The 27,649-nt window shown below is 39.7% G+C and overlaps 1 protein-coding gene across 5 annotated transcripts in view; it reads right to left on the bottom strand.

The window, feature by feature from the left end:
• The window catches only part of LOC105466168 (AT-rich interaction domain 5B), a 192,639-nt gene that overhangs the window by 68,469 nt on the left and 96,521 nt on the right, over positions 1 to 27,649 (bottom strand). For 4 of the 5 annotated variants that reach the window (XM_011715152.2, XM_011715151.2, XM_011715153.3 and 1 more), the window contains one exon: positions 27,272 to 27,502. The exons of the other annotated variant lie outside the window; for it this stretch is intronic. In XM_011715152.2, the coding sequence (XP_011713454.2) occupies positions 27,272 to 27,502 (231 nt within the window). The remainder of the gene's footprint in view (positions 1 to 27,271; positions 27,503 to 27,649) is intronic. 5 annotated transcript variants of the gene reach the window in all.

Genomic DNA, 27,649 nt, shown 5'->3' with positions numbered 1-27,649 from the left:
CAGGAGGTGGACAGATTCAAGAAGGCTGGTGCAGAGCTGTGGCCAGATGAGGCTTGACAGATAGGAAGGACTAGAAGAGATGGAGGAAGAAAGAGAGGAAACAAGACTGTTTCCTTTTGGATCATGGAGGTGGCGGAACTAACCAAGGCTGCCCGCCCTGTCAGGAGCCTTCTTACAGGACTTTATCACTGTGATACAACTTGCCATGCGTATGTTTCATCCTTGGTGAAAAAGGCTCAAATTATTCCTTTCATTCCCCAATAGCCGTTGTTTGGCTCCTTCTGCAGGCTGAAGTTGCCTATTTTAATATATGACTCTTCATTTCTTCATTTTCAGCCAGCAAACAATTTTTAATTAGCCTGCTCTTTATTAAGGACATGGAGCAGGTTATTAACTAGGTGCATCTTTGGGTCTTTAAAAGGAGTGAAAGAGTCATAATCAATTTGCATGTGATGTTTAGGGGTTTAAGTGGTATTAGTCAACATATTTAGAGCAAATCTCATCAAGCTCCATTTTTAAGCCCTGACTCAACTTGACGATCCCAGAAGGCAGAAGGGAAGAGTGGGATTAATATATTAGTCACTTGTACAACTTGCCAGTCCATCAGTTACATTAGTTCCAGTAAAATATTCAAGGGAATAATAAAAAGTTTTTTAAAAAGTATTCCTTTATCTACAGAATCTGACAAGAAGGATTCACTTAGCTCTATCAGAGTACTTAAATACTGCTATAATTGCTTAATTCAAGGGTCCTCCACCACTAGAATGTGAGTGCCTCAAAGGTTAGCACTGGATTGTGTTCTTTATTGTACTAGTCCTATATCCTCACATGGGGCTACACACAATTACCTAGTTGGCAATCAATAAATGTCAGTTGGACACATAAATAAATGAGCACACTCACTGCCACACCACACATATCTGCTAATAGGTAATACAGGAAACTGGGGGATCAAAATAACCACATGAGCTCTCAGGGAGATGGAAAAGAAGGTTTTTAGCTCACTCCATTTGGCAGTTCTGCCCTGGTCAGTTGTTCTATATGGTTCTGTTTCTTGCAACAAGGCTTGGGTATAAATACTCAGCATGCATCTAACTCCACTCATGGAAAAGGCACTTGGAATCTGAACCCGACTGAAAGAGTGAAAGAGGGCGGTAAATGAGTGGTGTCACCACCTTATTAGAAAGCCAGCTAACAGCTGTAGCAGTTACTCAGCTATTTCTTTATTATCCATCCCAATGCATGTGCTAGAATTTGCAAGGTCTTCGGTGTGTATTCACCAGATACGAACACCTTTTGAGCTTCCACTCAGTGAAAGCCATTTTGGAACATATTTATCAAAATATTTTGGAAATCTTTCCAATTTCCCAGAGGTAAAAATGCAAATAAGCTTTTTTTTTTTTTTTTTTGCTTCAACTCCACCTCTGGCCCTGGTCAGCAGGCATGCTTGATTATACACATAAAATGTGAATAACCTACATAAATAAAGGAGCTATGATATGGTCACAAGTTATACCTATACTTCTCAACATGCAGTGACTTGATCAAGAGCGATTTGTATTTAGCATGTTTTTCTAATTATACCTCTTTTGTAACACCTCGCAGCTATTGCAGGAAGCACACAAACATAGGTCATCTAGCTAATTTCCAGGCAACAGATGCCAACTGTGGATATAGTAGCATGACCACAAGTTAAGTACAAATGCCCAAGCTTGTGATAGGGAAATTTATAATAAGTAAAGGCAGACAGACACATCCAGATCACCTTTCCAAAAAGCCAATTAGAAATGATCCCACATCTCCCTGTCTCCAAACTCTCTTTAAAGATACCCATTATAAATCTGCCTAAAGTAATGTCACTGAATTCTATGGCCAAGATAAATAGGTTCCTTTACTGTGAGATTTGTTGCAATAAAAATAAAGCTCGAATGAATCACAAAGATGTAAGATAAGAACTGTGTGGAAAACACTGTGATAGATGACACATCTCATTAAATATAATTTTATGTGATCAGTTACTGTATTGCCCTGTTTAGTTGATTTATATACACGTTAGGAAGCTTTTTACTGTTCAGAATGCAATTATATACTTTATAATTGAGTACATAGTTGATTAATTACAATGTTTATGGCCATTTCAATTAAAAGCTGGCTATCAGGTCCATGGTGAGAAACCTACCCTCCCCACCTTTTAAAACATTGCTTCTACAAATAATGTTCTATGAAAAAGAATTATACTTAATCTACAAGACTTTTACTTACAGCACTGCTTCCAGTAGGGCACTCATACATAGTAATCAAGTAGCTATCTTTTCTTTAGATAATTGTCTATTCCTAAGTGTCTTTGGTACAGAGCCATTCTCGATATTTTAAAAGTTCTTTCCAAGCCATTTCAGAACCCGAAAAGAATAACAATACAGATGATCATTTGTCTCTAGTGGAAACTCAATCAATATCTACCCATGAAAACTTTTCTAGATTTTCTTCAGTTCAGTGGTTTCGTAGCTTTGTACTCCTTAGTAAGAACAATGGGAAGTTAATCTGCCTTCTGAAAGAAAAAAAATCAGAAAATATAATTTTGTCAAATCTCCTTCAAAGGAATTTCTTTCCTAGCTTCTTATCTGTTCAAAGCTGCTTAAGATATGGTAGTCAATATCAATCAGAAAACATTTGACCCAAAGAGATAAAGTCCCGAGGTATGATCCTTTGATGAATGGTTTGCCCTTATCAGCTTGTAATTGCTATTATAAACTCAACAGAAAGGTTCCCTTCCATCCTCGTTTCTGAAATAAGCCTCAGAGAAAAAGGAGTGGTTGTGTTACCATTAAACTCAAGAATTGAGCGTGTGCAGTAGTCACTGGCTGCTACAAAGACAACAGGTGTTGTATTAGTCAAAATTAGGAGTCTCTTAAGTTCTACATTTCTCTTTGTACGTATGTGTACAAATATAAATGTATATATTTACTTGCTTACTATTCATATCCCCAGGCTCTAGAATTAGGGTAGCTGAGTTATGTCTGTTTAATTCCATAAGGTTTAATCAGGGCCTCAGGCAGTATCTGGTACCTAATAAGTTATCCCTAAATATTTGTTGAATTGATGAATGATGACCTTGACAGAAAAAAGTACAGATGGATAGATGAATAAGGCACTCTGTGCTGAGGGGATTATCATCCCCATTTTAAAACTAGGGAAATCGAGGCTTGAAAGTGAAGCTGCAGAGGGGGCAGGCACTTAAATCAGAGTCTTCTATATCTTTGTGTGGATACAGAAGGCTATCTGTATCTAAGACTCAAAGGGAACACTGCTTTATATATATGTGTGTGACCCTGATCATAACAACTACTTTACTTAGTCTCCCAAACAGTCTGTGTCCTTCAATGTGCACAGTTCAGGGCAGAAGAGTCACTATTAAATAAATATTTGTGGCTTGATTTGGAGATCAGAAATAGCTCTCTTAAAAAGCACCATTCTTACTCATTTTATAAGTAAGTCTTCCTTGTACTTAATATCACATCGCTACTTGTTTTTTAAATCAAGGTTGCAGCTATGTATTCCCTCGCTTCCTTTTTTCTTTCCTAATCTGACCAAGAGTCTGTTGTTTCTGACTTGACAGTCTGTTTTAAATTCCTTATTCTCTTCCACTTTCCAAATCAACCTTACGCTGACCAAATCCTTCGGCTCTGCAGTCCTTTATTCTTCTGGTACAAGAATATGACTCAAAATGTGGCAGTGACCTGCTCACATGTGCGTAAATATGGGATTTGGTTCAGTTGGTGTGAGGAGACTCAAAAGGATTCTGTGTCATACATGCAAATACATGGAACTCTCAAGATAACAACACTTCTTTCAGGGCCGCTCATTCATACTATGAATGATGATGGCCAAAGGAGGCAATATGGGGAAGAGTTCCTTGCCCTAAATCTAAGGAGCAAATGCATAAAAAGTCTGAGTTGATGAATATTCTAGTAAGCATTTTGTTATTTTCAGACATTCAGCTATTTGTTAACCCAGCACGTTCACAGAAAGTGTTACTTTAATGAACAGATAAGAATTGTTCATAGTAAGGGGTGTGAAACAGTCTTCTCTGAATGACTGATCATCTGCCACATCCACCAGGTATTGGGAAAGGGGCTGGAGACTTGCCTCAGTGTGTGGAAAGTCCAAGCAGAGCAAAGAGACAAACACAGAGACATGTCTCTGACTTGTTTCCAGCATTGACTAAAGACCTTATCAATACTCGTAAGAAAACAGATGTGAAGTTCGTAACACGGGCACCATGGGTTCTGCTGCCCTGCTCAATGAGCAAATTTAACCTTGCACTCCAGTTAAAGAAGAGCTCTGTGAATCGTTCACAATGAGGAGATTTTTTTTTGGTTTGTTTTCAATTTACACTTTGCTTCCAGTTCTTTTCTGTCATTTCAGTTTTTTACAAGACAAGACCCAGGGAATATCTCAAGGAAAGTACATTAATTTTAATATTCCTTTGATGATGGCCCTCTAATAATAGGAAATCCCCAGCCAGTGTCACAGATGAGGGATTGTTGTAGAAAAAAACTGGGTTCCTGTCACATGACCAGGAAAGACTAGGCTTGGGGACACATAGAAGGGTGAGTGGAATTTATTGGGCAAAAAGGAAAAAGGAAAAGCAACTCAGCAAAGTCAGATGGAGTCTTGTTAACAGGCTGTCTACCTCACCGACTGAATCCCAGGTTACCACCCAGGAAAGGAGAGGGGCAGCTCCTCTTTCCTGCAAAAGGCGTGAAATTCCCAAGGTTCCACCCCATCCTCCCAGTGCCCAGGTCAGTGGGAGATTCTCCAGGGACCTTCCCCCTTATCTGCCTCCTGCTTCTATCAGGATCAAACAGGAGGGCAGCTGTGAGACACAAGTAAATGGGTAAGGTTTTCCAAAGGACCCCATGGTCCCCGTGGTTGAAGTAAGAGTGCCCCTTATCTGGAAATCCATATACCACCTAGAGAACCTCATTTTCTCATGTGGGTTTTGGAATCTCCAGAAAGTGGTGTTAGAGTTTATCCAGTTCAGCCCACTGGACTATATGGGCAAACTTCGTTGTATGAGCTCCATTTACATGAATTGTAGTTCAGTAAAGAAGAGGGTTAGAGAACATGGGACAGGGGGACAGTGCCAGGGCTTAAAGCTACTAAAATGGTTACAAAATGTGAAATTTAGAAGAAGTAAAAAGAGTTATGTGATATTTGATATTGTATTTACTTTTCCCAAAAGGAGAAAATTTATAAATCATTAACAAATTCTCCCCTCTGACTCCTTTCCATATTGTGTCATCTCCCAGTTGCTATGATTGTGGTGATGGCGTTGGTTTCTTAAAGACCCAGCTATAAAGTATGTGGACTAACTGTTGAACCAAACCAGGGAGCTATTAGCACCACAGTGGTTGTACTCTAAGCAATTGGGTTTACACAGCTCCAACTCATGCCTTGAAATGCTGAAATAAATTAACTCCTTTATTTAGACATAAGCATTGTTGTAGGAAAAACCAAGTTCTTGTCACACGACCACATTACACCCCAGAAAGGGCCAGAATGGGTGTTTCTGGTTCACACATTCTGTCCAGGGCAAAAGGAGATACTTCTTGGTAATTATCACTGACCATAATCTGGATTCTCTAATTTCAGAAACCCATTCCTCTGACAGAGTAATATTTATAGAAGATGAATTTCGGTTTTCAATTATGCCAACTTCCTCTTTCATATTCAAATGCTACATATATTCCAGAACATGTTTACAGAATTTTCCTATATTTCTAAATAAATACTCCAAAGAAGTTCTGAAATATACACATTTTAAATATGCCTTTGCACACACCAAGTTATTCCCAGATGTTTTACATTCCAAATTTCTCAATAAATGAATAACATGCTAGGAAAGCAAACAAGAGCTGACAGTATTTAGTCTAAGTTTTTTAAATGGGATAGCATGTGCAGCTAAAAACAATTTTCAATAACTATATATCAGCAGTTATTAAAGAATCCAAAGAGTGTTTGTGGGACTTGGCACTGAGCTCTATGTAAATGCAGTCTTCAGGATGATTGTTTTGTGTTTCTCACAACCGCACTGCAGCAACAACTTTTGTCTTCTATCTTCTGAGTTTTTTATATATATATATATTCATGTGACAAACCCATGATCCCAGTTCACTGCCACAAATGCTCATTAACAAGCATCACAGTCCCACAGTCAGTTCTGTGAGCTTTGAACCAGTTCCAGAACGAGGGCTACAGCAAATGGCAGCTTGGCCTTTTCATTTTTTCCATTTTTTACACTTAACAAAACGCAGAAAACTCCCAATAACCGCTCATTTCACACCTTTTATCTCCTTTATAAGTTCGTAATATTCACCCATTAAATCTCAAACTTTGCTATGTTCTTATGTAATGCTTAATTCTCTTCTCTGGCGTTGGCTTGTGAAATGTCTTTAATTAAAAAAGCTAAAAGCACTCTAAATCTGGATGGCAGACTCATTTCCAGGGCATTCAGGCATGTTGTCTAATTTTAAAACTCTGACAGGATACATGTAAATTTATGCAAGTTTCATAAAAGTCACAATTTCCTCCTTGAATTCAAGCTAAAGAAAATGCCCCTGAGCTCTTTTCAAAGCTGTTTGTTTTACTGGAGAGCTCATTTTGCCTATTGTGTTGGAGGTGATTATTCTGAAGAATATCCGATGTCAAAGTCCCATCAATCCACTAAGAATTAAGGAGTTAAATTTCCCGACTATTGATCAAACAGGCTCTTTGATCATTATTTTATGGCTTTTAAACACAGATGGGGGAGGGGAGGAAAAATATTATCATGCAAATTATTTTGGTTGACAGTAATTAAGAAATTATATGTTAAGAAAATCAGTAATTGTTCACATGAGTCATTAATGTGTTTTCATTCTTTGTAAAACTTTCTGGCACGCCCTTCCTTTCTTGCTTTAAATAAGCAAGGACTGGAAAATATGCATAGTATTTGGAACCCAGGGGAGTGACATATTAATTCAAAGTTTGCTTGGAAGTGTAGCTTTGTGGAAACTCAAACATGTTCCCATCCTCTTTTGTTTCTACCTCCCTTCTACTCAAGACTCCTCACCAGAAAGTTAGAGTAGCCTCTTTGAATGTAAGGCAGGGTCTTCTATGGGCTGAGACTCACTTCCCTTCAGAGGGTCACAGTTAGAAGACTCGCTGCCTAGGAAATCTGTAAGAAAACCCACAAAATGTGGGAATTAGAACCAGCTCAGCCCTGGGCGATTAACCAGTCCTTGCTAATTCTGTGGCTCCCTAGGAGCAAATCTTCACTCTGAATTAAACCTTTGCCAAAGTTTGTTTTGGAAAGGTCTTAAATCCACAGGAAAGAGACTAAAAGTGTATGATGGAAGGCTGAGACAAGCTCCTAAATGGTTGGGACACCTTCGAATGAACTCAGGTTGGCTTATAAATGGCCAATCCCTAAAAGAGCACAAACTAAAATTACATTTGTTTTTATTGAAAGACAGCCTCAAGTGCTGACATGTAGTGTATGACATGGGATACATAATAATACTCTTAAACCAGTTCTGACATAATATCTCCGGCGGCCTAATAACCACAAATGATTGCTTTAGTTAAGAACTAGCCAGAAGCAAAATAGTCCATGTAAAAGTAGCTTGAATCATAAATGCCTCAACAATATTTTATGTCACTTTGTAAAAGTTAAAGGAGTCCTATAATAATTAACAACAAAAACGCCATGTTCTTTACTATTGTATGGTGGTTGTGAAAGGTTATTTCATAGTCCCGAGGCTGCCAGTGCCGTAAATTATGCAGGCACCAAGAAGCATTAAGGAGAAATAATAGCAATTTAAACGAAGGCTGACGTAATTCATGATAAACAGTCATTGGAAAATATTACAATGTTGTCTTTTTTGAGTGGGTTTAATCAGAAGAATGTGACCATATTCTAACATAAACCACTTCTCTTTTCCATTGTGCTAGCACTTGGAATGTTGGCACTCACCCTAGCTGCAAGGTTCTTATTCACAATAATTGCTGAATCCAGAGCTCCAACACCTCCAGGGAACCTAACAATGTAAATTTGGTATTCTGATTGATGGAAGGAGCTTCCAAGACAAAGCTCCAAACCTCTGGGCTGCATGGTGGTCTAAAAGACGGACTGAAATGTGAGATTCCTATAGCCAGGATACTTTCAAGAATACACATTAGAAAGATGGCTCAAGTAAAGCAAGCAGTGAAGAATTACTTTATTGTCACGTCTAATAGAACCTGGAGATGTGGTATGAATCTGGCAGCTGTCCTGATAAAAGGAAATCTTTGTCACAGATTGTTCTGGGTGAACTGTAAATATAGCAACACATTAAGAAGCAAATATGATGGGGAAGACCAAAGCAGCCAACTTTCATTAATGCAAAATATCACCAGGTCAGGATCATAAGACATAATCACAAGACAGGGTGGTCAAGCAGATGTTTGTATCTGAACACCCACAAAAAATTACCTTCTGTTCATAAAAGCCGACGATGGCAGGCGGGGGTGGGGGGGCAGGTTTAAAAAAAAAAAAAAAAAAGGTCAGGAGCACATCTCATGCCAACATGAAGACTGGGCAATATTTACCTCTCTGGCATCCACCCAGTCTTTGGAAACATAAAGATAATAATGATATTGGTATTATAATTGCAAAGCCTTCCGATGTAGAGTTCATTTAAAAGTCTTTAAACCAACTATTGATTATCTGTGCCGACGAAGGAAGGCAAGGATAAAAGAAAACACAGAAAATCCAATGGCTTATTTTTCCCACTGGTTTCTATTTCATTCATGATCCTTTCTTTCCAAGGGCCATTAAGAGCAGCAGAAGTGATTTCATTTCTTCTTCCTCTCCTTTTCTCTGCCAACCTTCGGGTGGAGGTGCTAATGAGCTGGAATAAACTCAAATGAAGGGAGAGGAGGTCTGCCCAGGAAGTCAGGGACTTAGATAATCTACATAGTGGGGCCTCTGTCCCTGATAATCAAAAATTAATTGCCACCTTCCAAAGATCATTTAAAATATCCATTATATAGAAAACCCGATTATTTTTGACACTGGATCTTTTCTTCCAACTGAATCTATTTAAATCATCTCAGAGGTCAAATATCTGGCCACTCCTTTAAAAATATTCTTTCAAAGTAAGATAAATGGCTTTCTCTGGCATTTATACTATTAAATAATAAAAATGTATTTTATCTCCTCTTACCACATAAACCTTACTTTCTCTAAATAGCCCACTGTGAACATTATCAGTGAATTTGCTCAGTGTACAAATATTTTATGTATTACAATGAGTAGCAGAACACAAAACTTGCAAATATTTATTTTTAGACATATGGGAAAAAAAGCAATTAGAGCTAAAAATGTGAAGAATGAAGAGCTTACTTAGAAGCAATTACATTGGACATGCAAACTGTTCTGCCATCAAACTTTTATTCAGATGCTGTAGAGCATATTAAGAAATATCACTTGCACACACACACAAAAATATTATTTCACAACCAAACATTTCCAATCACTATAAACAACATCTGGGGGTCATTAATAAATTACTCTGCAGCTGAATTAGCCAAATAATATGTGGCCTGACTCACAATTCCTAAATTTCTATTTTTGAAGGAAAAAAAAAAAACAGAACAAAACAAAATACCATGACTTATTTTTTTATTTTTTATTTTTTTTGAGATGGGGTCTCGATCTGTTGCCCAGGCTGGAGTGCGATGATGCGATCTTGGCTCACTGCAGCCTCCACCTCCCAGGTTCAAGCAATTCTCCCACCTCAGACTCCTGAGTAGCTGGGGTTACAGGGGTGCGTCACCACACCTGGCTAATTTTTGCGTTTTTAGTAGAGACAGGGTTTCACCATGTTGGCCAGGCTGGTCTTGAACTCCTGACCTCAGGTGATCCCCCCACCTCGGCCTCGCAAAGCCATGGCTTACTTTTTTCAAATATGTTTGCTGTCTGGGCAGTTTATATGAATATACAAACGTAAGTAGACATAATGGACAATTTGTGTACACATACGAGGCACATACTGTTTATGCATTAATCACTACTTCCCCTTATGTGGTGTCCTGTTTTTGTTTTGAGGAAGTTTAAAATTGTAATATTGAGTTCACTCGCCTTTCTCAGAGGCTTGTATATAATTAGCATATTTTTCAGACTAGTAAGAATCTGACCATAAGCAACATCTGAGAAGCTTCCCATTCCAAACTACTACAAAGCCTTTTGTACACAGCCTCATAACACATTTTAAGAACAGGCATACTGTTCAAATATTCCAGTCCTAAGATAAAAGAACTAACAATTTTACTGCCACACAACCCACTGTACTGAAACACCCCAAATATTTATACTAACAGGAGTTGAAAATAGTATCAGAGGACAATGCCAAAATATTTCTTCCACTCATTATTAGCAACAATCTTTGGGAAGACAGATGCCAAGAAGCCAGTGCTTTTCTAATTCACTGGGTCCTATCACATGGTTTGTTATTATAGGTTTCATGGGGAGCAACAGACTGGTTGACTTACGGGCAGGGTAAAATTGTCTTTAAGACAATCCATATTTACAGGGTTTTATTTTAATGCCTCTCAAACATCACTTTGAAAAGTATTAAATTTCAATTGTGAGATGCACCCTTTGGTTCACATTGCAATATCTCCAGAATTGGTGGCATCTCAATTGATGGCATTTTACAGTTGTTAATTGGCAATGCTTTTTATCGTATATGCAATGTGGCACATATAAAAATGGTGTGTCTTAGAAATGATGTCTTAAATTTGATGAACCTCATTGGTCTATATCAGAGGTCAATACATTTTTCTGTACAGGGTCAGAGTGTCGGTATTTTCAACTTTGTGAGCCATACTCAAGTCAGCTGTTGCAGCACAAAAACAGCCATAGATAAGATGTAAGCATATGAATGTGGCAGTGTGCCAATAAAACTCTGTAACAGGCTGAGGGCTGGACATGGCCCGTGGGTTGTCATTTGCCCTATGGGCAGTAGACTGCAAACAGCACACTGACTTATGAGAATAGAGCCAGCTATGCACAGTGATGGAACCTTAGCCCCAGTGCTGAATCTCCTAAAGGCAGAAACTCTATCATCCTCTGAGTCTTCCCAGTCGAACAATTTACCTACAGCAAGGGTTCCATATATGCCACATAAGGCTAAGGTGAATAACGGTGTTTAAATTCACACTGTTAGGCTGGGTACGGTGGCTCATGTCTGTAATCCCAGCACTTTGGGAGGCCAAGGTGGGCGGATCACCTAAGGTCAGGAGTTCAAGACCAGCCTGGCCACCATAGCGAAACCCCGTCTCTATTGAGAATACAAAAATTAGCTAGGTATGGTGGTGGGCACCTGTAGTCCCAGCTACTCAGGAGGCTGAGGTGGGAGAATCGCTTGAACCTGGGAGGCGGAGGTTGCAGTGAGCCGAGATCACGCCACTGCACTCTGGTCTGGGTGACGGAGCAAGACTGTCTCAAAAAAGAAAACAACAACAAAAAACCTCACACCGTTCAGAGGTGGAAAAGCAAAGACTACGCAGGTGAATTTGAAGAGTGTACCTAGTTTCCCCCATAGGAGCATCGCTGTATGTATTTGACAAAAGTCCCAGTGAGCTCAAGTCAGATTCTCATAATCATTATTTAAATGAATTAGAACAGTCAATAGGCTACTAAAAAGAAGCACAACACAACCCATCAGAGCACTGCTTTGCAGCTCACAGAGCAGGGTTTGAATCCCAGCTCCACTTACGCAGCTGTGTTGAAACACTTCCTTAAACAAGTCTGAGCTTCAGTCTTCTCATCTGTAAAACCAGAGAAGGTAACCATCCCTACCTCAAAGCATTATTGTGAAAATCAAGGACATAATGTACATAGTAGGTGCTCAATAAATCCTAGAAAAATTCGGCTTCAATAAGCTTTTCGCTGAAGTATTTATCCTACTAACACTTCATTAAGTGGTTATCTCTTAGGGACATAAATTATAGGCACATAGCAGTGCCTGATACATGGTATGCTCTCAATAAAAGGTATGATCTAATGTCATTATTTTCATTAACTAAAATTCTAAGGAAATGAGTTGTCCTAATTAATGAAGTATAAAGTTTACAGAGAATCATTGGAAACACCTTTTTTGTTTCACTGATGGAATGCAAGTATGTGAGAACAGAAAAGTTTCTTAAAGATCACTCAGTCCAGGAGTTCTTAATCTGAGGTTTCATATACCCTACAAATCCTGGAAAATAGATGCAGAATGTTCTGTATTTGTCTGACATGTCAATTTTTGCTAATAATGTTGTTCAAAGCCATTATTATTTTTATTATGTTTGCATGCACGTTTTATGAGACGATTCATAGCTTTCATCAGATTCTTAAAGGGACCTGAGATCCAAAAAAGTGCAAAAACCGGTCTGACATTCCATTTCATATGTAAGACATGGAGTCCCAGAGAGGTAACTGAGTCATGGAAGCTCCTTATTTGGTATGAGGGTCATAATTCAGAACACAGCTCTCCTCACTCCCAAATGCCCTTTCTAGTACACTGTGCTTTTTCTTAATTTCTTGGTAGTTAATAGCATACAGAGTATATACCTCCAAAATCAGGGCTTTGCACTTTTACCTAGCAAAGCCTTTTACCCATCTGTAAGTGCCCAAGGAACATACCCCCTACCTTCAGCCGCTACTTCTTACCACATGCTGCCTCCTGTCAGCACCAGCTCAACAGTTCCTCTATCACACCCGAACAGAAGCAATTACGGAAGGAGGAGCTGGTGGTAACAATTACTTTGTCAACTTCCATTCTCCATTACCACTGCAACCAACTTCAACTTTAAGCATTCCTACAGTATTGAGTCTCAATCTTAAGTGTGCACAAAGTGTGATTAAAATATTGGTAACAAGGAAATGTAAATTAGTACAGCCATTATGGGAAACAGTATGGAGGTTCCTCAAAAAATTAAAAATAGAATTACCATATGATCTGGCAATCCCACTATTGGGTATATAGCCAAAGAAAAGGAAATCAATATGTCGAAGAGATATCTGCACTCCCATGTTCACTGCAGCACTATTCACAATAGCCAAGACTATGAGTCAACCTAAGTTTTCATCAAAGAATAAATAGATTTTTTTTTTTTTTGAGATGGAGTCTGGCTCTGTCGCCCAGGCTGGAGTATAGTGGTGGGATCTCAGCTCACTGCAGGCTCCACCTCCCAGGTTCACGCCATTCTCCTGCCTCAGCCTCCCAAGTAGCTGGGAGTACAGGCACCCACCACTGCAACCAGCTAATATTTTGTAATTTTTTAGTAGAGACGGGGTTTCACTGTGGTCTCCATCTCCTGACCTCGTGATCCGCCCGCCTCGGCCTCCCAAAGTGCGGGGATTACAGGCTTGAGCCACCGCACCTGGCCAATGAATAGATTTTAAAATAAAGTTTATCAAGGAAATAAATGCTTGATGTAATAGATATCACAATTACCCTATTTCATAATTACATATTGTATGTTTGTATCAAAGTATCATATGAACCCCGTAAATATGTATTATTATATATCCATAAAAATTAAAAACGAAAATGTGGTATATATACCCAGTGGAACACTATTTAGTCTTAAAAAAGAAGCAAATTCTGCCACCATTTGCAGTGACACGAAAGAACCTGGATGGCATTATGTGGAGTGAAGTAAGCTAGTCACAGAAAGACAAATACCACAAGATCTCACTTACATGTAGCATCTAAAAATGTTGAATTCATAGGAGTAGAGAGTAGAATGGTGGTTACCAGGGGCTGGAGTTGGGGAGATGTTGCTCAAGGGATACATAATTTCAGTTATGTAAGAGAAATAGGAGATCTCTTATACAACATGGTGACTATAATTAATAATGTATTCTTAAAAATTACTAAGAGAATACATTTTAAGTATTCTCATTACAAAAAAAAAGCTAAGTATGTGAGGTAATGCATGTACTAATTACATCAATTTAGCCATTCCACAATGTATATATATTTCAAAACAACACATTGTACATGATAGACATGTACAATTTTTGTTGGTCTATTAAAAAAACATGGGTTACACGATATTACCCATTCCAATTCTAAAGGTCTGAGGCAGATCCCAAGAATCAAACTTTTAGTAAGTGCTTCAGGAAATTGATGCACATGTGAAAATCATAGCCTGAGCTCACTTTCTTGCTTGTGCCCAGTATTCACTGAAGAAAGTTTTTTCCTGTTGTGCTTTGGAGCCCAGGTGAAACTCTGGATCTTCATTCTGAGCACTGGGTCTCAGAAGATACCTAGGTTACAGTAGGCTCTGATTACCTGATTTCTGTGCTATTGCTTGGAAGGAAAATAATCTTGGCAATAAGAGATTCCTAGAATCCATCAAGTGCTGATGCTTTTATGTATAAAGATGTTTGTTATAGTATTAATTATATATTATACATAACAGCAACAAAACAAAAGTGGAGAAAACAATCTAAACTTCTAATAAAAAGGGATTATGTCAACTGTGATAAATTCATTTTATGTAATATTAGGCAATCATTAAAATGGAGTTCATAAAATGTTTATAAGAATATGGGGAAATGCTTTATAATGACTAGAAATGTAACATATAAAATTGCATAAATAAAATGTTCTCAAGTAAATGAAAGTGCTTTTGAAAAAGACTGGAGGGAAATCGATAACACTGATGAGATGGTGGATGATGTTTAGGGAAGCAACAGAGTAGATAAGCATACCAGCTTTGAAGCCAGACAGACCTGAACTGGAATCCAGCTTGACCACTCACTAGTTTTGTGACTTTGGCTTATTTAACTTTTCTTTGTTTTTTAATAGAGACAGGGTCTCACTCTGCCGCCCAGCTACTTGGGAGGCTGGAGTGCAGTGGTGTGATCTTGGCTCACTGCAACCTTGGCATACCGGGCTCAAGTGATCCTCCCACCTCAGCCTCCTGAGTAGCTGGGACTACAGGCGCATGCCATCACTCTTGGCTAATTTTTGTTTTGTTTTAGAAGGGATGGTGCCCAGGCTGGTCTCAAACTCCTGGGATCAAGGGATCTGCCCACTTCGGCCTCTCAAAATGCTGAGATTATTTAACTTTTCTTAGCCACTCTTTCCTCCCCTGTGAAGTGACGGTTAACACAAGCTTCCTTATAGGGATGCTGTAAGGATTAAGCAAGATAATGTATGTAAAGGGCTTAACATAAGGCCTGACATATGGTACACGCTCACAGAAGAGTGGCAATTATTATTATTAGTCTACTTGTACTTTTCATAATAGAAATAACTTCATAATGAGAAAAATATTTTGAAAAACACATAAGCTGCTTTTACTATTTACTTTTTTTTTCCTCCTTGAAATATGGTACTATGGGGATGAAGGAGGGGGGGCATCTGGTTAACGGAAGATTCTGGTTAATTAGGGTGTGCTGTATATAATCGCAGCTGTGATGCCATGCCCTTCCGCACTGGGCCACATTTGGGGGAATGGTATTAAGAGCAAAGGCTGAGTAGCTGGTGCCCGAGTTTCACTGTGGTTTTCCCTTAGCTTCATTCACTACTGTGCTAACGTTTAGCCACTGACTCACCTGACCAGTTTCTTCAACTTCCCGGTGGGGTCAAGGACACTTGTTCTCCCAGTACAAGAGTTGTGCAGAGGCCAGAAGAGGTGGAGGTGCTCTGAAAAGTATGAGGCATCTTCTTGCATGTGCAAGACATTCCTCCTATGGCAAGACTGAGGGTGGGATGAGGAGTTACCAGGGTTGGGAGTGGCAGGGTCAAACTCGCCATGTCTCTGAGGCCACCTCCTCAGCTCATGTAGGTAACACTGGCACCAAGGGTCTGCAAAGCAACTTCCTGGGGCCTCCATAACAGTCCCTGGGTTTGTTCTAGTCCTGACACATTTTGATTTCCTTTCTTTCAACAGCTATGGGATAAAATGCATTCTCTAGAGCATGGTACTTGCAACTGTGCTACAGTAAAGACAAACCTCAAAAGAACTAATTAGTACTGACATCCGTTGTCTTTCTGAAGGGGTATGTCCTGGAAATGAAGCGGGACTCAGCCCCTTGATAAAGTAATGTTTCTGGTGCTGTGTGTGATACCCTTGTTAAAAGATTTGATCTCCTGCTTCAAAGATATAATATTCATGCCTGGGACGGGATGAGGAAAGTGTCCTGCTGAACCCTATGTGTTGTGAACTTGCCTTTCTAGGATCTTCCATGCAACTCTCCCAAGAGAAAGATTCAACTATAAATCATATGCAGTAAGCCAGTGATCCATAAGGGATCCTTGGGGTGTCAGTGCCATCTACCAAGTAGTCTTCCATATGAGAACGTTATACTGGCTAAACCTTTTTAACTTAACAATTTCCAATATGATGCCAGCCTGAACTGTGATCTATATTATATTCCTGACCCATAGAGTTAACATTTAATTAGAAACCTGACAACGCCCTATATGCTATCAAGCAACCAGCCACTGTTTCTTGGTTGGCCACGGTGAATTCTGGTATCTGTGTTAGAAGTTGGAAAGGTTGTTAGTGACCTCTGGATACAGGCTACCATTTGTCCTGACTTAAGTATGCTCCCTGATTTTCTAAGGAAGAGCATCCTTCTAGGTTGTGCAGACTACAGAGGTCTTTTAAGCATCCTAACAAATGAGCAATCTTTAGCCAAAGACATTGACCAAATTACAAACAATGTCTCTTTGGTTTGAAAAGATAAATAAATATTGAGAAAAATCCAGTTGAGTCTGGCACTCTGCCTTGAGAATGAGATCAACTGGCAATGAGCTAAAGCTAAAAGACCGAGGTCATGAAATACTTACCTAGGAAAAGAGATAGATGATGCAGATTTGAAGCCCTCTGGGATCTAGTAGAGTTTTTATGTCATTTCAACAAACATGTTGATTCTTAACCCCTCAAGGAGCTTAGAGTCTAGTGAAGAGAAATGCAACTGAAGCCATTAACTTTAACAACAGGCAGAGAGGGAAAAACATCTTTGGAAAAGTACTGAAGAACACATAAAGGACAAGAAGCAAAATGTTAAAGATGATTATTCTGAAGCGACTCTTTTAGCCTAGAAGCAGCCCATTAAGCAGACAGGAAAGCAGGCAGGCACCTCACTCCTTTACCTCTGCTGCAAAATTGGTGCCTCTCTCCTTTTCTTTCTCACAGGCCCAAGAGAAGGATCCAATTTAATAAGAAACAAGTTGATTTTTCTTCCAAGAAACTTCCCCTGGGTTCCAACCACGATGGGGGTCTATGAGGGGACTCACAAGCACTCGCTCCCTCGGGGGAACGTAACATCTTCTAGGAAAAGAAAAAGAGTTTTCGCTTGTGGAGGCTGCTTTTTGTCTGTGCAGAAAGCTAAACACAGCAGAGGAAACAATCTCTTTCTTGAGCTTCAAAGTCCAGAGTATTTTCCACCTCCTCACTTGAAATAACTTCCTCCTTTTTGTGTCCTTCAAGGTCCAGTTGAAGATCGATTTCCTCTAAGAGACTTCCTCTGACATTAGGGCCCTCTTTTAGGCATCTTTTAACTCCAGTGGCACCTACAGTTTGACCTCCTCATTTCGCCCTAAGCCAACTGCCTTGCAGTGTCTGTTATATGGCAAACTTTCCCATGGACAAAGCTTTGGCAGATATCCTCTCCTTTAAACTTCAAAATAACTCCTGACTCTTAGCTCCAGGCTTCTTGCATTTTTAGTAGAAAAGCGTGCCCCTTCGGGTCAGTAGACCTAGGGGTGTGTGGGGGTTTGCTTTGCTAACCCCTACTTCAGCAACATGCCAGGTCTGTGACCCTTCAGAAGCTGTTTAACCTCGCTGAGGTCGCTCATGGGTAAAATGCAAGATCGTTAAGAGGATTACAAAGAACATTTGTAATGGTCTCTTGCTCCATGTCCTGTCTCAGACAACTTGATTTTTCAGTTGTCTAGAGAGCAGACACTAGTCTCCTAACAATGCCTGGAGTTCTGCCTTAAACATAGTTGGTGCCCAAAGAATGAATGTATAAGCACCCAAGGAGCATTAGAATGCACCAATCTTCTTCTGCCGAAACCCAGTGTGTTCCTTAGTCCTCCAAGATGGCACCTGGAGAGCCCAAACAGCCGCTCTAAGAAGAGCTTCTTAGCGAGAGAATTTCTAGGCAACTTCCTAAGGGAACATAAAGCCCAGATGATGGAATCAAGGCCCACGCCAGCCAGCAATGAGAAGATTTCCTGAGCAGGCAGTACAGCTGGCTCTTGTGCCAAGAGCTTGGCTACTCTGCCTCCTTTGAAAACCCATTACCAAATCATGGCAAGCGAAATTTAATTTTAAAAAGGGAAATGATTTATGTGCTACAGAAATAAAAAAGTGACAGAAGCAGGAAAGCTTGCATACATTTCATTTTTTGAAATTAGACCTATAATTTTTTCATTAAAGAAGAATGCCAAGTTGGGAAAGCCAATGCATTCTAAGCAGAAAATTACGGAGAGGTGTATAATGAAAGTCCTGTCAGCATGGAAACCCCGTGTCTCACAGAGTCCATGAGGACACAGCAGTTCACTATCTGCCCCCTTCAACTTCTAAACAGTTTGAGCTCTTAAAGAGCCCTATCCTCATTTCTGTTTTTCTCATGAGATGGGAAGCCACCAGAAGTCTGAGTAGAGAAATGGCCGCTCTGGCTGGGGTGTTAAAAACAGACCAAAGGACAGCAAGGGCTGAGGCAAGAAGGTTGGCATAACAGAGATGAAGGGTACTGGCGGCTGGCACCAGGGTTTCTTGATTCCAGTCCAGTAGGTTTCAGATTTTGAATCCTTGTGATTATTCCTTTCCTAACCACTTCCCAACACGCCAATCTCTCTATTTAAATCCTACAAAATCTACTGTACATTTACATTCATCATCTAGAAATCTAGAGATCGGTTATCTGTTTTCCATCAGTCTGATCTCAGGAAGCCTGATCTCTTTCTGAGCAGGGTCTGGGCTGAGAGGCAGCTTAGTGTAAAGGTGCAAAGAGCATGGACACTGAGCACGGATGCTGATTTTGCCAGTTGCTAGCCATGAAATGTTGCTGTGCTTCAGTGTCCTTATCTGTGAAATGGGATAGCAATGATACTGACACACAGTATAAACGTATCCATCCGTTCATGTGACTGATATTTACTACACATCTACTATGTGCTGGGGTACTGCTCTGTTCCCTGCACACATGGCTGTGAACAAGACAGAAAATCCCTATATACATTTACAAAGAGCTTATATGGCAGTGTGCGTGTGTGTGTGTGTGTGTGTGTGTGTGTGTGTGTGTTGCAGGGCCGGGGTGGGGTGGGTGGAGGGGTGGGGCAGACTGTAAACATGTAAAGAAACAAATACAGGAGTTAATTTCAGATAATAATGAGTTACAGAAATATAATGACACACTGGATGATGGGATAGAGCTGGGCTTGTGGAAGAAGGATGGTCAGAGAAGACTTCTCTCGGGAGGAGACATTTGAGCCAAGGCCCAAATGATCTGGGAAGAAGCCAGATCTGTGATATCTGGGGATATACATTCCATGCAGAAGGACAAACAAGTATTTCTGGAATAAGTGATATGGAATGATTTTTAATAGCAAATGATATACTTCATTTTCCCCAGCAGTCTGTATCAATACGAAATAATTTTGTGGGCATTTTCTGAGGAACCACTACAGACCCAATATGTGGTTGAGGTTGTATTGGGTGCTGTAAGAGGCACAAGAAGAATAAGTTAACAATGAATACTTAAACAGCACTTACATGGACCATCTAAGTGCTTTTACTCCTTAGCTCATTTAATCTTCACAACAGCCCTGTGAGGTCAATACCTGTGAGGTCAGGTCCACAGTTATCTCACATTTTGTTACTCCCTTTTCCATATACTATAAAAGTGGGAAATTTTCTGTCTTGTTCACAACTGTTGTCCTCATAGACCAGAACAGCACCGCACATATAATAGTTGTGGAATAAACACTGGTTAAATGAACAAATGAATGAATGAGGGCCCATCATGTGTCAGGCACTGTAATAGGCTCTAAGCATCTCCAGACAGCCTCACCTACAGTCCAAGGAACTTACATCAATCTAGTTCCCTGGCAGGAAATAATAAAGGGGAATACAGAGAATCTTCATTGATCAAGGAGGTTGCTTAAGTCGAGCAAACATAGACTTATTCTGAATCTCCACCACCGCTACCCCAGACCAGCACTTTTGCTTGTGATTTTTCAATGACCCGGTTCTTTCCTGCAGCATGTATGTGTGTTTTTTAATTGATAAAAATGTCTATTTCAGCCCAGAGAGAAACATGTTGATGTTGCTAATGTAATGGGATATAACCTTCTTGCTTTTCTAGATGAAATGCTAGGTGAAATATTAGTCAATATAGACACAAATCGTTTCTTACGGGGTGAACAAAAGTTTATTGTACCCATGAGCCCAAATATTTTTAATAACCCATTGAGCCCACTCAGCTACAAAAGGTGTACAGAGTTATTTTTAAATCTCCTTTCAAGTTCCAAAAATAGAAAAGAAATCCACTAATCTTAGCCATTCCATATGTTATGACTCTGTAAATTAATTTACAGTAGCAACACACAAAATTCTTTTCCCAAGAGAAATGGTATTCTAGCTTCTGAGGCCTCTGCCCAAGGAGGTCTTCTCTCTCGCTCTACTTTTGTCTTACTCTCTTAGAAGCTGAGTCCATCTGTTAATCATTACATGTATCACGGAGCACATCCATTACGCCTCTACCAGCACTGAGTTGGATTTGGTTTACTATGTTGTATGATGCCTTAATGTTCTCCTTGTTTTCACTTTGGTAGCACATGCAACAAGGAGAAAGTGCCAAGAGTGACTTGGTTAGACCACTATTTTGTTGTTGTTGTTTCTTTGTTTGTTTGAAATGGAGTTTTTGCTCTGTTTCCCAGGCCGGAGTACAATGGCACGATCTCGGCTCATTGCAACCTCCGCCTCATGGGTTCAAGAGATTCTCCTGCCTCAGCCTCCTGAGTAGATGGGATTACAGGTGCTTGCCACCATGCCTGGCTAATTTTTGTATTTTCAGTAGAGAAGTTTCACCACGTTGGCCAGGCCGGTCTCGAACTCTTGAACTCAGGTGATCCACTTGCCTTGGCCTCCCAAAGTGCAAGGATTACAGGCATGAGTCACCATGCCCAGTCTGGTTAGACCATTCTTTAACAATAAACAAAACCTCTAGAAAATTTCCAAAGCAAAACAGTCCTCTAAGTAAGATCTCTGAAGATTAAGGTCTTCTGCATAAATAGCAATATACGAGAAGCACAACTCCTTTTCCACTTAGCTTCAATGAAAGACAAATGTCTGCCTTCTTATCATTTGGGAGATCGGTGGGTACTGCAGGCAGGCAGAGAAAGTATGAATGTGGACAGGGGCCAGGAACAAAGCCATTTGATCATCGAAATCCATTGTGACCATGAAACCTACTTTGGCAAGGAAAAAAATGTTTACTCACTTGCAAATTCCCATGATCCTTAACAAAACAACTGCCTTTCCTTTCATTTCCAGCAAAACATGTGATGTTCAGAAAGGAAGAGGCAGAGCCCAGCTCATCCTTTATGTTTCAAATTAATTTTATACATCCTGAATTTCCTCTCATAAAAATTCAAGGTTTTGTCCCTTCATCTCTTCTGTTCTCTCCCTTTTCTTTTTCTTCTTTTGTCCATAATGTCATTATTTCACTCCACAGGAAAAACAGGACTGGAAAGTTCAGTACAGAGATAGAAAAGCCTCTTTAAAAACATACCATAAAAAGTAGAAAACTCTTCTTTTCCATTAAAGTTCTATTATAGTAAGACCCCAGGAGCCTTAGGGAATTGGGTTCCTTCATGATTGAAAAACAAGATCATTTTGGATGCATATGAGTTGTGCAAGACCTAAGACTGATAGAAACAGTAGAGAATCTTCATTTATTAAGAGGATTCTCTAAAAATCAACTGAATACAGTCTTATTCTGTGTCCGGCAAGTTGGCTGTTATTACCTGATTTTACAGATGGGGCAAGTGAGGGACCTTATGTCACTTGCCCAGAGGCACAAGAATCAGATGGTTGAGCCCTGATTTAAACCTGGGCTATCTGCCTCTAAGCTTAGCACTCTTTCACTATCCCCTGCTGTCCCTCCTTTCTGGTCCCCAGCAGAATGTGTATTTTCATATTGACACAGCCAACCCCTTCTCCCTGAAGATCAGAGCTCATGGTGTCTGCACATGGACAAAACACCTGATGACAGGCCAACTCATCTCTTTTCTTTCCTGGTGAATTACCACAACTTTCCTTTCACCCCATCCCATCACACTCACACACCCCAACTGCCAAAAGACTTAGAAGCGCAACTTCAACTTCCTATGCTTCTTCGCAAATCAAACCTCAGACCAAAATAAACTGTTATCTCTTTTTTAAGTCAACCATTTCTTAATCCATTTAGTCCCACACACCTTGAATAACTGATTTCATCTCATTTATGTATATTGAGCTGCCTTACATATCTTTGATGGAAGCCAGTACCTTAAAGTTATCCATTTATCTACTGTACTGAGTGTGCCTCTGTTTGGATTTAGCTGTCAACACTTCACACATGTGAAATCATTCTGTGTGATATTAATGTAAACACTGTGCATTACAAAGTGGTGGACATTTTATTGTTCTAACAACAAAAATAGACAACAATGTTTGTATGTGTTTGTTTTTTCTATGGCATAGAAAATAACACAATATAAATGACAGTATGCATTTTACAAAAGAGGAATCATTAAAAAAGGTAAAAGCAAGGTAGGGGTTGTTGGAGAACGCTTGATGTTAAGCTATTCTAACAGGACGGTGGAGGCAGGAATTATGCACAGAATAAAGATTCTTATGAAGAAAAAATTGCCATTCACATCACTTTCCCCTCATTGGTATTACAAGCTCATTTCCTAATTGCATGCGCAATACAATGAGTTTTCATAATGCTTTAATGGGGAGTCTGTTGCTTTCGTTTTAAAAATAGTCAATTCTCTTGTGCTAAGAAAAGAGCATATTGCCTTTAAGAGCAGTGTAACTGACAAGATGGAAGAATGCAAGCAGGATGTCGAGACTGAAGCTTTTCAATCACCTACCATTAATACGATTCAATTTATGCTTATGTCATAGGTTTAGACATTGCACAGCTCTGTAAGCAAGGAAGGGACCTGAATAAAATACAGTGAAGAAAGCAGATGGTATGCTATCAAAACCCTTCAAGCCTAAAATAACCTTTTCCAAGTAAGGAGGATAGTTAATTAAAACCAGGATATATTTACTCAATTCTGAATATCTCAATGTAAATAACAATCAAAATGACGCTACTGTAATGTTGGATTAAATGATGAAATTTCATCTATTCTATTTTTCTTTAATAGTTTCTAATCAAACTTTTCATTAAATAGCTTCATAAAATTCCACAGAGAATTTATTTACAGGGACTCATTACAGATTTAAAAGCCTTACTTTTATTGTTCAATTAAACTTGTTATTCAGTGGACAACATTAAAACAGCAGTGGAGATTGGTGGGGGGGCAGGGGTGTATGGGCAGTTGGGCAAGGTCATCCCACAATGCAAAGTCTATTTTCAGAGATGAATCCAGGGAATGCAGGTAAGCTCTAAGGCACACAGAGAAAACTCAGACTCATTCCTATCCAAGATGAAAAGCCAGCCCCAGCTCCAAAGTCACAGCCTGGGTTCTTGCCAGGCTTGGTCATTGAGTCACATGTGTGTCCCACAGGTAGAGAGGACATCAGGCCATTTATGAAACGCACCCAAAGGATAGTGACTAGAGGCAGAACAAACCTAAGACAGACCAACAGTTGATCCAGGGTGAAGGCAGCCTTTACCCAAAATTGAAGGTCAGAACATGAGTTTTAAACAATCTACACATTTCCAATAGTTTTTTAAATTAGAAATGAGTCGTTATTAACCCGCTCCCTATCTTTTAAAACCAGATCAAACCCTGCCTTTTTCACGAGGCTTTCCCTGACCCCTCACCAAGACTGCCATCTCTATCCACCTCCCAGCCCACTGCTAAATTCCTACCACACTTGCTTTCTGCAACACTCATCAAATACTTAATCATTGACTTTCTTGTAACATTAGTTAACCTTTCAGGTGTGTTAATCCTGTCTTCCCCAATTAGATTTTAAATTCTCAAAACTAGCAAGAACCAAGTTTTATTTATCTTTCGAACACCTCCTCCCACCCCCCACTCCATAATCGCATTTAATAAAAGAAAGCAAAAAGTATATTAGTTAATAAAATAAACATTATTCAATCAAGGAAAGCAAACAGTGTCCTTTTGAGAAGGACCTTGGAGGTATTTTATGGCAATTTATGAATTTCATGTGTCAAAGGTGTAGCTGCTAAATGCTATAAACTCTTTGCCATCAGCTCTACCATTCATCCACCTGGTGATATGGCCAATAAAATTTGATTTTTACAGCCTAGGCATACTGTTACCTAAATTACATTTGACCAATTACTGAAGTCACCAAACGTGTGGTACAGAATATATACTGTGTAGAAAATTCATCTGTGGGCCCCCTGGCACTCTCGGTAATCTGACAGAAGTGTTTCAGTCATCTGGCAGTGTTTAATATTAGGAACATTTGTTTAATGCTAGTCACTAATTAAATTTATGTTCTTCCACCAACTGTTAGTTGGTTGGAGAAACTCAATGCCACATTTTAACAAACACTTCAACCCATGTCAATTTCAAATGCAACCAGTTGGAGATTTAAAAGGGTGCTCTTTGGAAATTTAGGTTGTGACTGAAAGTGGGACGGTGGGGAGGGATGTTAGTGAAGCTGCTCAAATCTGCTCAAAATAAGCTTGTTGGTCCACTTACTAACATGAAAGACTTTAAGAAGTACAAACTATTTGAAGTACAAACAACTAAAAAAGGTCTAAAACTCTAATTATTAAACTAGCCATCTAGAAGGTCTCTAAAGGTACCTTTATTCCAAAAGAAAGCTTCCACTTTAAGAGGCTGGAGAAGAAAAACAGCATTAAAATTAGCTATACCAGAAGAAAGTTCAGGAAAACATTCAAAAGTCAGACGCTTGTGTTTGTGAGAACATTTAAAACTAATTTAGTAACTCTCAACCATTGTGATCACTGTTAAATTGGAACTTCTTTCTATTACCAATTCTAGATGCAACAGCTTTGAAACTCAATGACTAATAATTCTTAAATTAGCCAAAAAGGTTAAAACATTTTTTTCCTCATATTACATTGTGAAACTCTAATTTTGAACACTCTTAAATGAGGGAACACATGCTTTCGGTTTTATTCTGTGTCAGGAATTTAGAGACCTCTTGAGCGGCAAGTAGGAAGCAACGTTTGGGAGCCGGGCACGTGGAAGAAAAACTCAAACACAGGTATTGAACAGGGAAGATATGTAAATGCTGATCTGAAAAGAGAGGGCATTGTAAAAAATGTATTGCCTACATGTATCTACTTGAAGTCAAAGGATATTTGAATACTAAAAATATAACAATAAATCAATTTCTTTGAAGATGAAAAAAATAAATACTAATAGTTTTGCCCTCTTACAGAATGACAGTCATTTGATAAGCCAGAGTTGTGAAAGATACCCAAAAAAACAATTTAGAGGGAAAAAAATGTCATGGCTCTTAAAATCTAATGGACTTAGATCATTTGGTTGCCCTTCCTCTCTCTCTTCCTTTCCTTCTTGATCATCATATGCCATCTCCTCATCCTCGCCTCGACTCTGTTCACATATCTACTTGCAAAATTTCTCCAGCAGCAGCACCAGGGCTGTTGAAATCATGAAGAATCAAATTTAAGAGGCCACAGTGGACTCCTGAAACCATACCAAGATCTGCAAAAGATAAGCAGAGTAACCTGAATCTGGATAATCTGCCAACTAGGGATTCTCGGAAAAACGTCAGCCGACAAAATCAAGGAATGTTTCAGTTCAAAGGGACCCTATGCTCTCTCCAGGCTAAGGGTCTCAACCTCTTCTTCACCCAGGTAGCCATGAGGGATTCAGCAGGGCTCAGCCATCCCAGCAGTCACTCTGTGGTAGTGATTCCAGAGAAGGGGTAGGGTGAGAGCTGTAGTGTTCACGCCTCTAAGTATAGAAATTCCCAGGAACACAAGCAGTTTGATAAGGCTACCCCAGGGTATTCTGACATCCCTGCCCAGCCCACTGAAAACCACTGATATGATCCAATCTCTTCAACAAACAGATGAGAAAGTGATAATGTAAGAGAACGACTATCTTGGCTTGCATCTCGCCATCTACTGCATCACATAAGGCTTCCCCAACTGGTGATGTGATATCTTCTTCTCCTCCCGCTCTGTCTACATGTAGAGACACGTGACCGGTTAGCTAGGCAGAGATGTGGATTAAGATATGTGTGCATGTATCCATCTTTGGTGGGCACAATGTGCGTGCACACGTATGTGTGTGTGTGTGTGTGTGTGTGTGTGTGTGTGTATGAGTATATGAAAATATTCAGGACATGGAGATCTATTACCAATCATCCATCTATCTATCTATCTTTATCTATCTATCTATCTATCTATCTATCTATCTATCTATCTATCTATCTATCTATCCATCCATCCATCCATCCATCCATCCATCCATCCATCCATCCATCTATCTATCTATCTATCTATCTATCTATCTATCTATCTATCTATCTACCTACCATCTCTCTATGTGTCTATCTACTGTACAGGACTGAAGTGGTTACCTATTTATCCACCATACAGTACTGAAGTTGTTTTCTTTGTATCTATTTATCTATCCACTGTTTACCATTGGTGCATTTTATAATGCCTTATAACAATGAAAAGAGAGTGACTGGTTAAATAAAAAAGCACGTGAATAGACAAAGCCTTTTGAGAAAGGACTAACATGAAAGCTTCCTGTCCTAAAGTCCAATTTCAAGGTCGACCAAGCAACTTCAGACTACACTGAACAACAAATTCTAAATAATCATCTCTTACTCATGGTAAACAGAGGCTGTGAAGGAGGCAATGACACCTTATGCCGCAATAATGTGGGGGATGGGAGGGATGGGGCAGCACATGGGGCTTGTGAAAGTGAGCCCCGTTCCCCATCACCGCTCTTCAGAAGAACTGAAAACAACTAGGCACACACGCACAAGTATCAGGTAGGAAAAAAAAAAGACTCACCAAACTCATCGCATATACTCTCGTTTTCTATGAGAGTCGGGTGGTCAAAGGTGTCCCGACAGTACAGGATCTGAGGGTTCCTGCTGACCACTGCAATGCCCCCCAGGGCCAATGCAAACTGGTCCGTTAGAATGGAAGATGGCTTATCCTGGATGCGTTTCAGCATCGAGCGGTACCGGCAGTACTGGGGGTAGCTGAGAACTATCACGTTCGTTTCTTCCTCGTCCTCCCCTAGACAAACGAGAAAACACTTCCATTACCCTCTTCCCTCTGACAAAGAACTTTCATGGCCATGGTATAATTTCAATAATCACTTCTGGTTTGGGACTAAAAAGACTCTCATCCTTGTTACAGTCTGGGGGATGCCAGCATCCTCCC

Source organism: Macaca nemestrina, chromosome 9 (assembly GCF_043159975.1).
Source record: "Macaca nemestrina isolate mMacNem1 chromosome 9, mMacNem.hap1, whole genome shotgun sequence".
Classification (NCBI taxonomy): domain Eukaryota; kingdom Metazoa; phylum Chordata; class Mammalia; order Primates; family Cercopithecidae; genus Macaca; species Macaca nemestrina.
The sequence above is the reverse complement of the archived record's forward strand: the minus strand, read 5'-3'. Positions and strand labels throughout refer to the sequence as shown.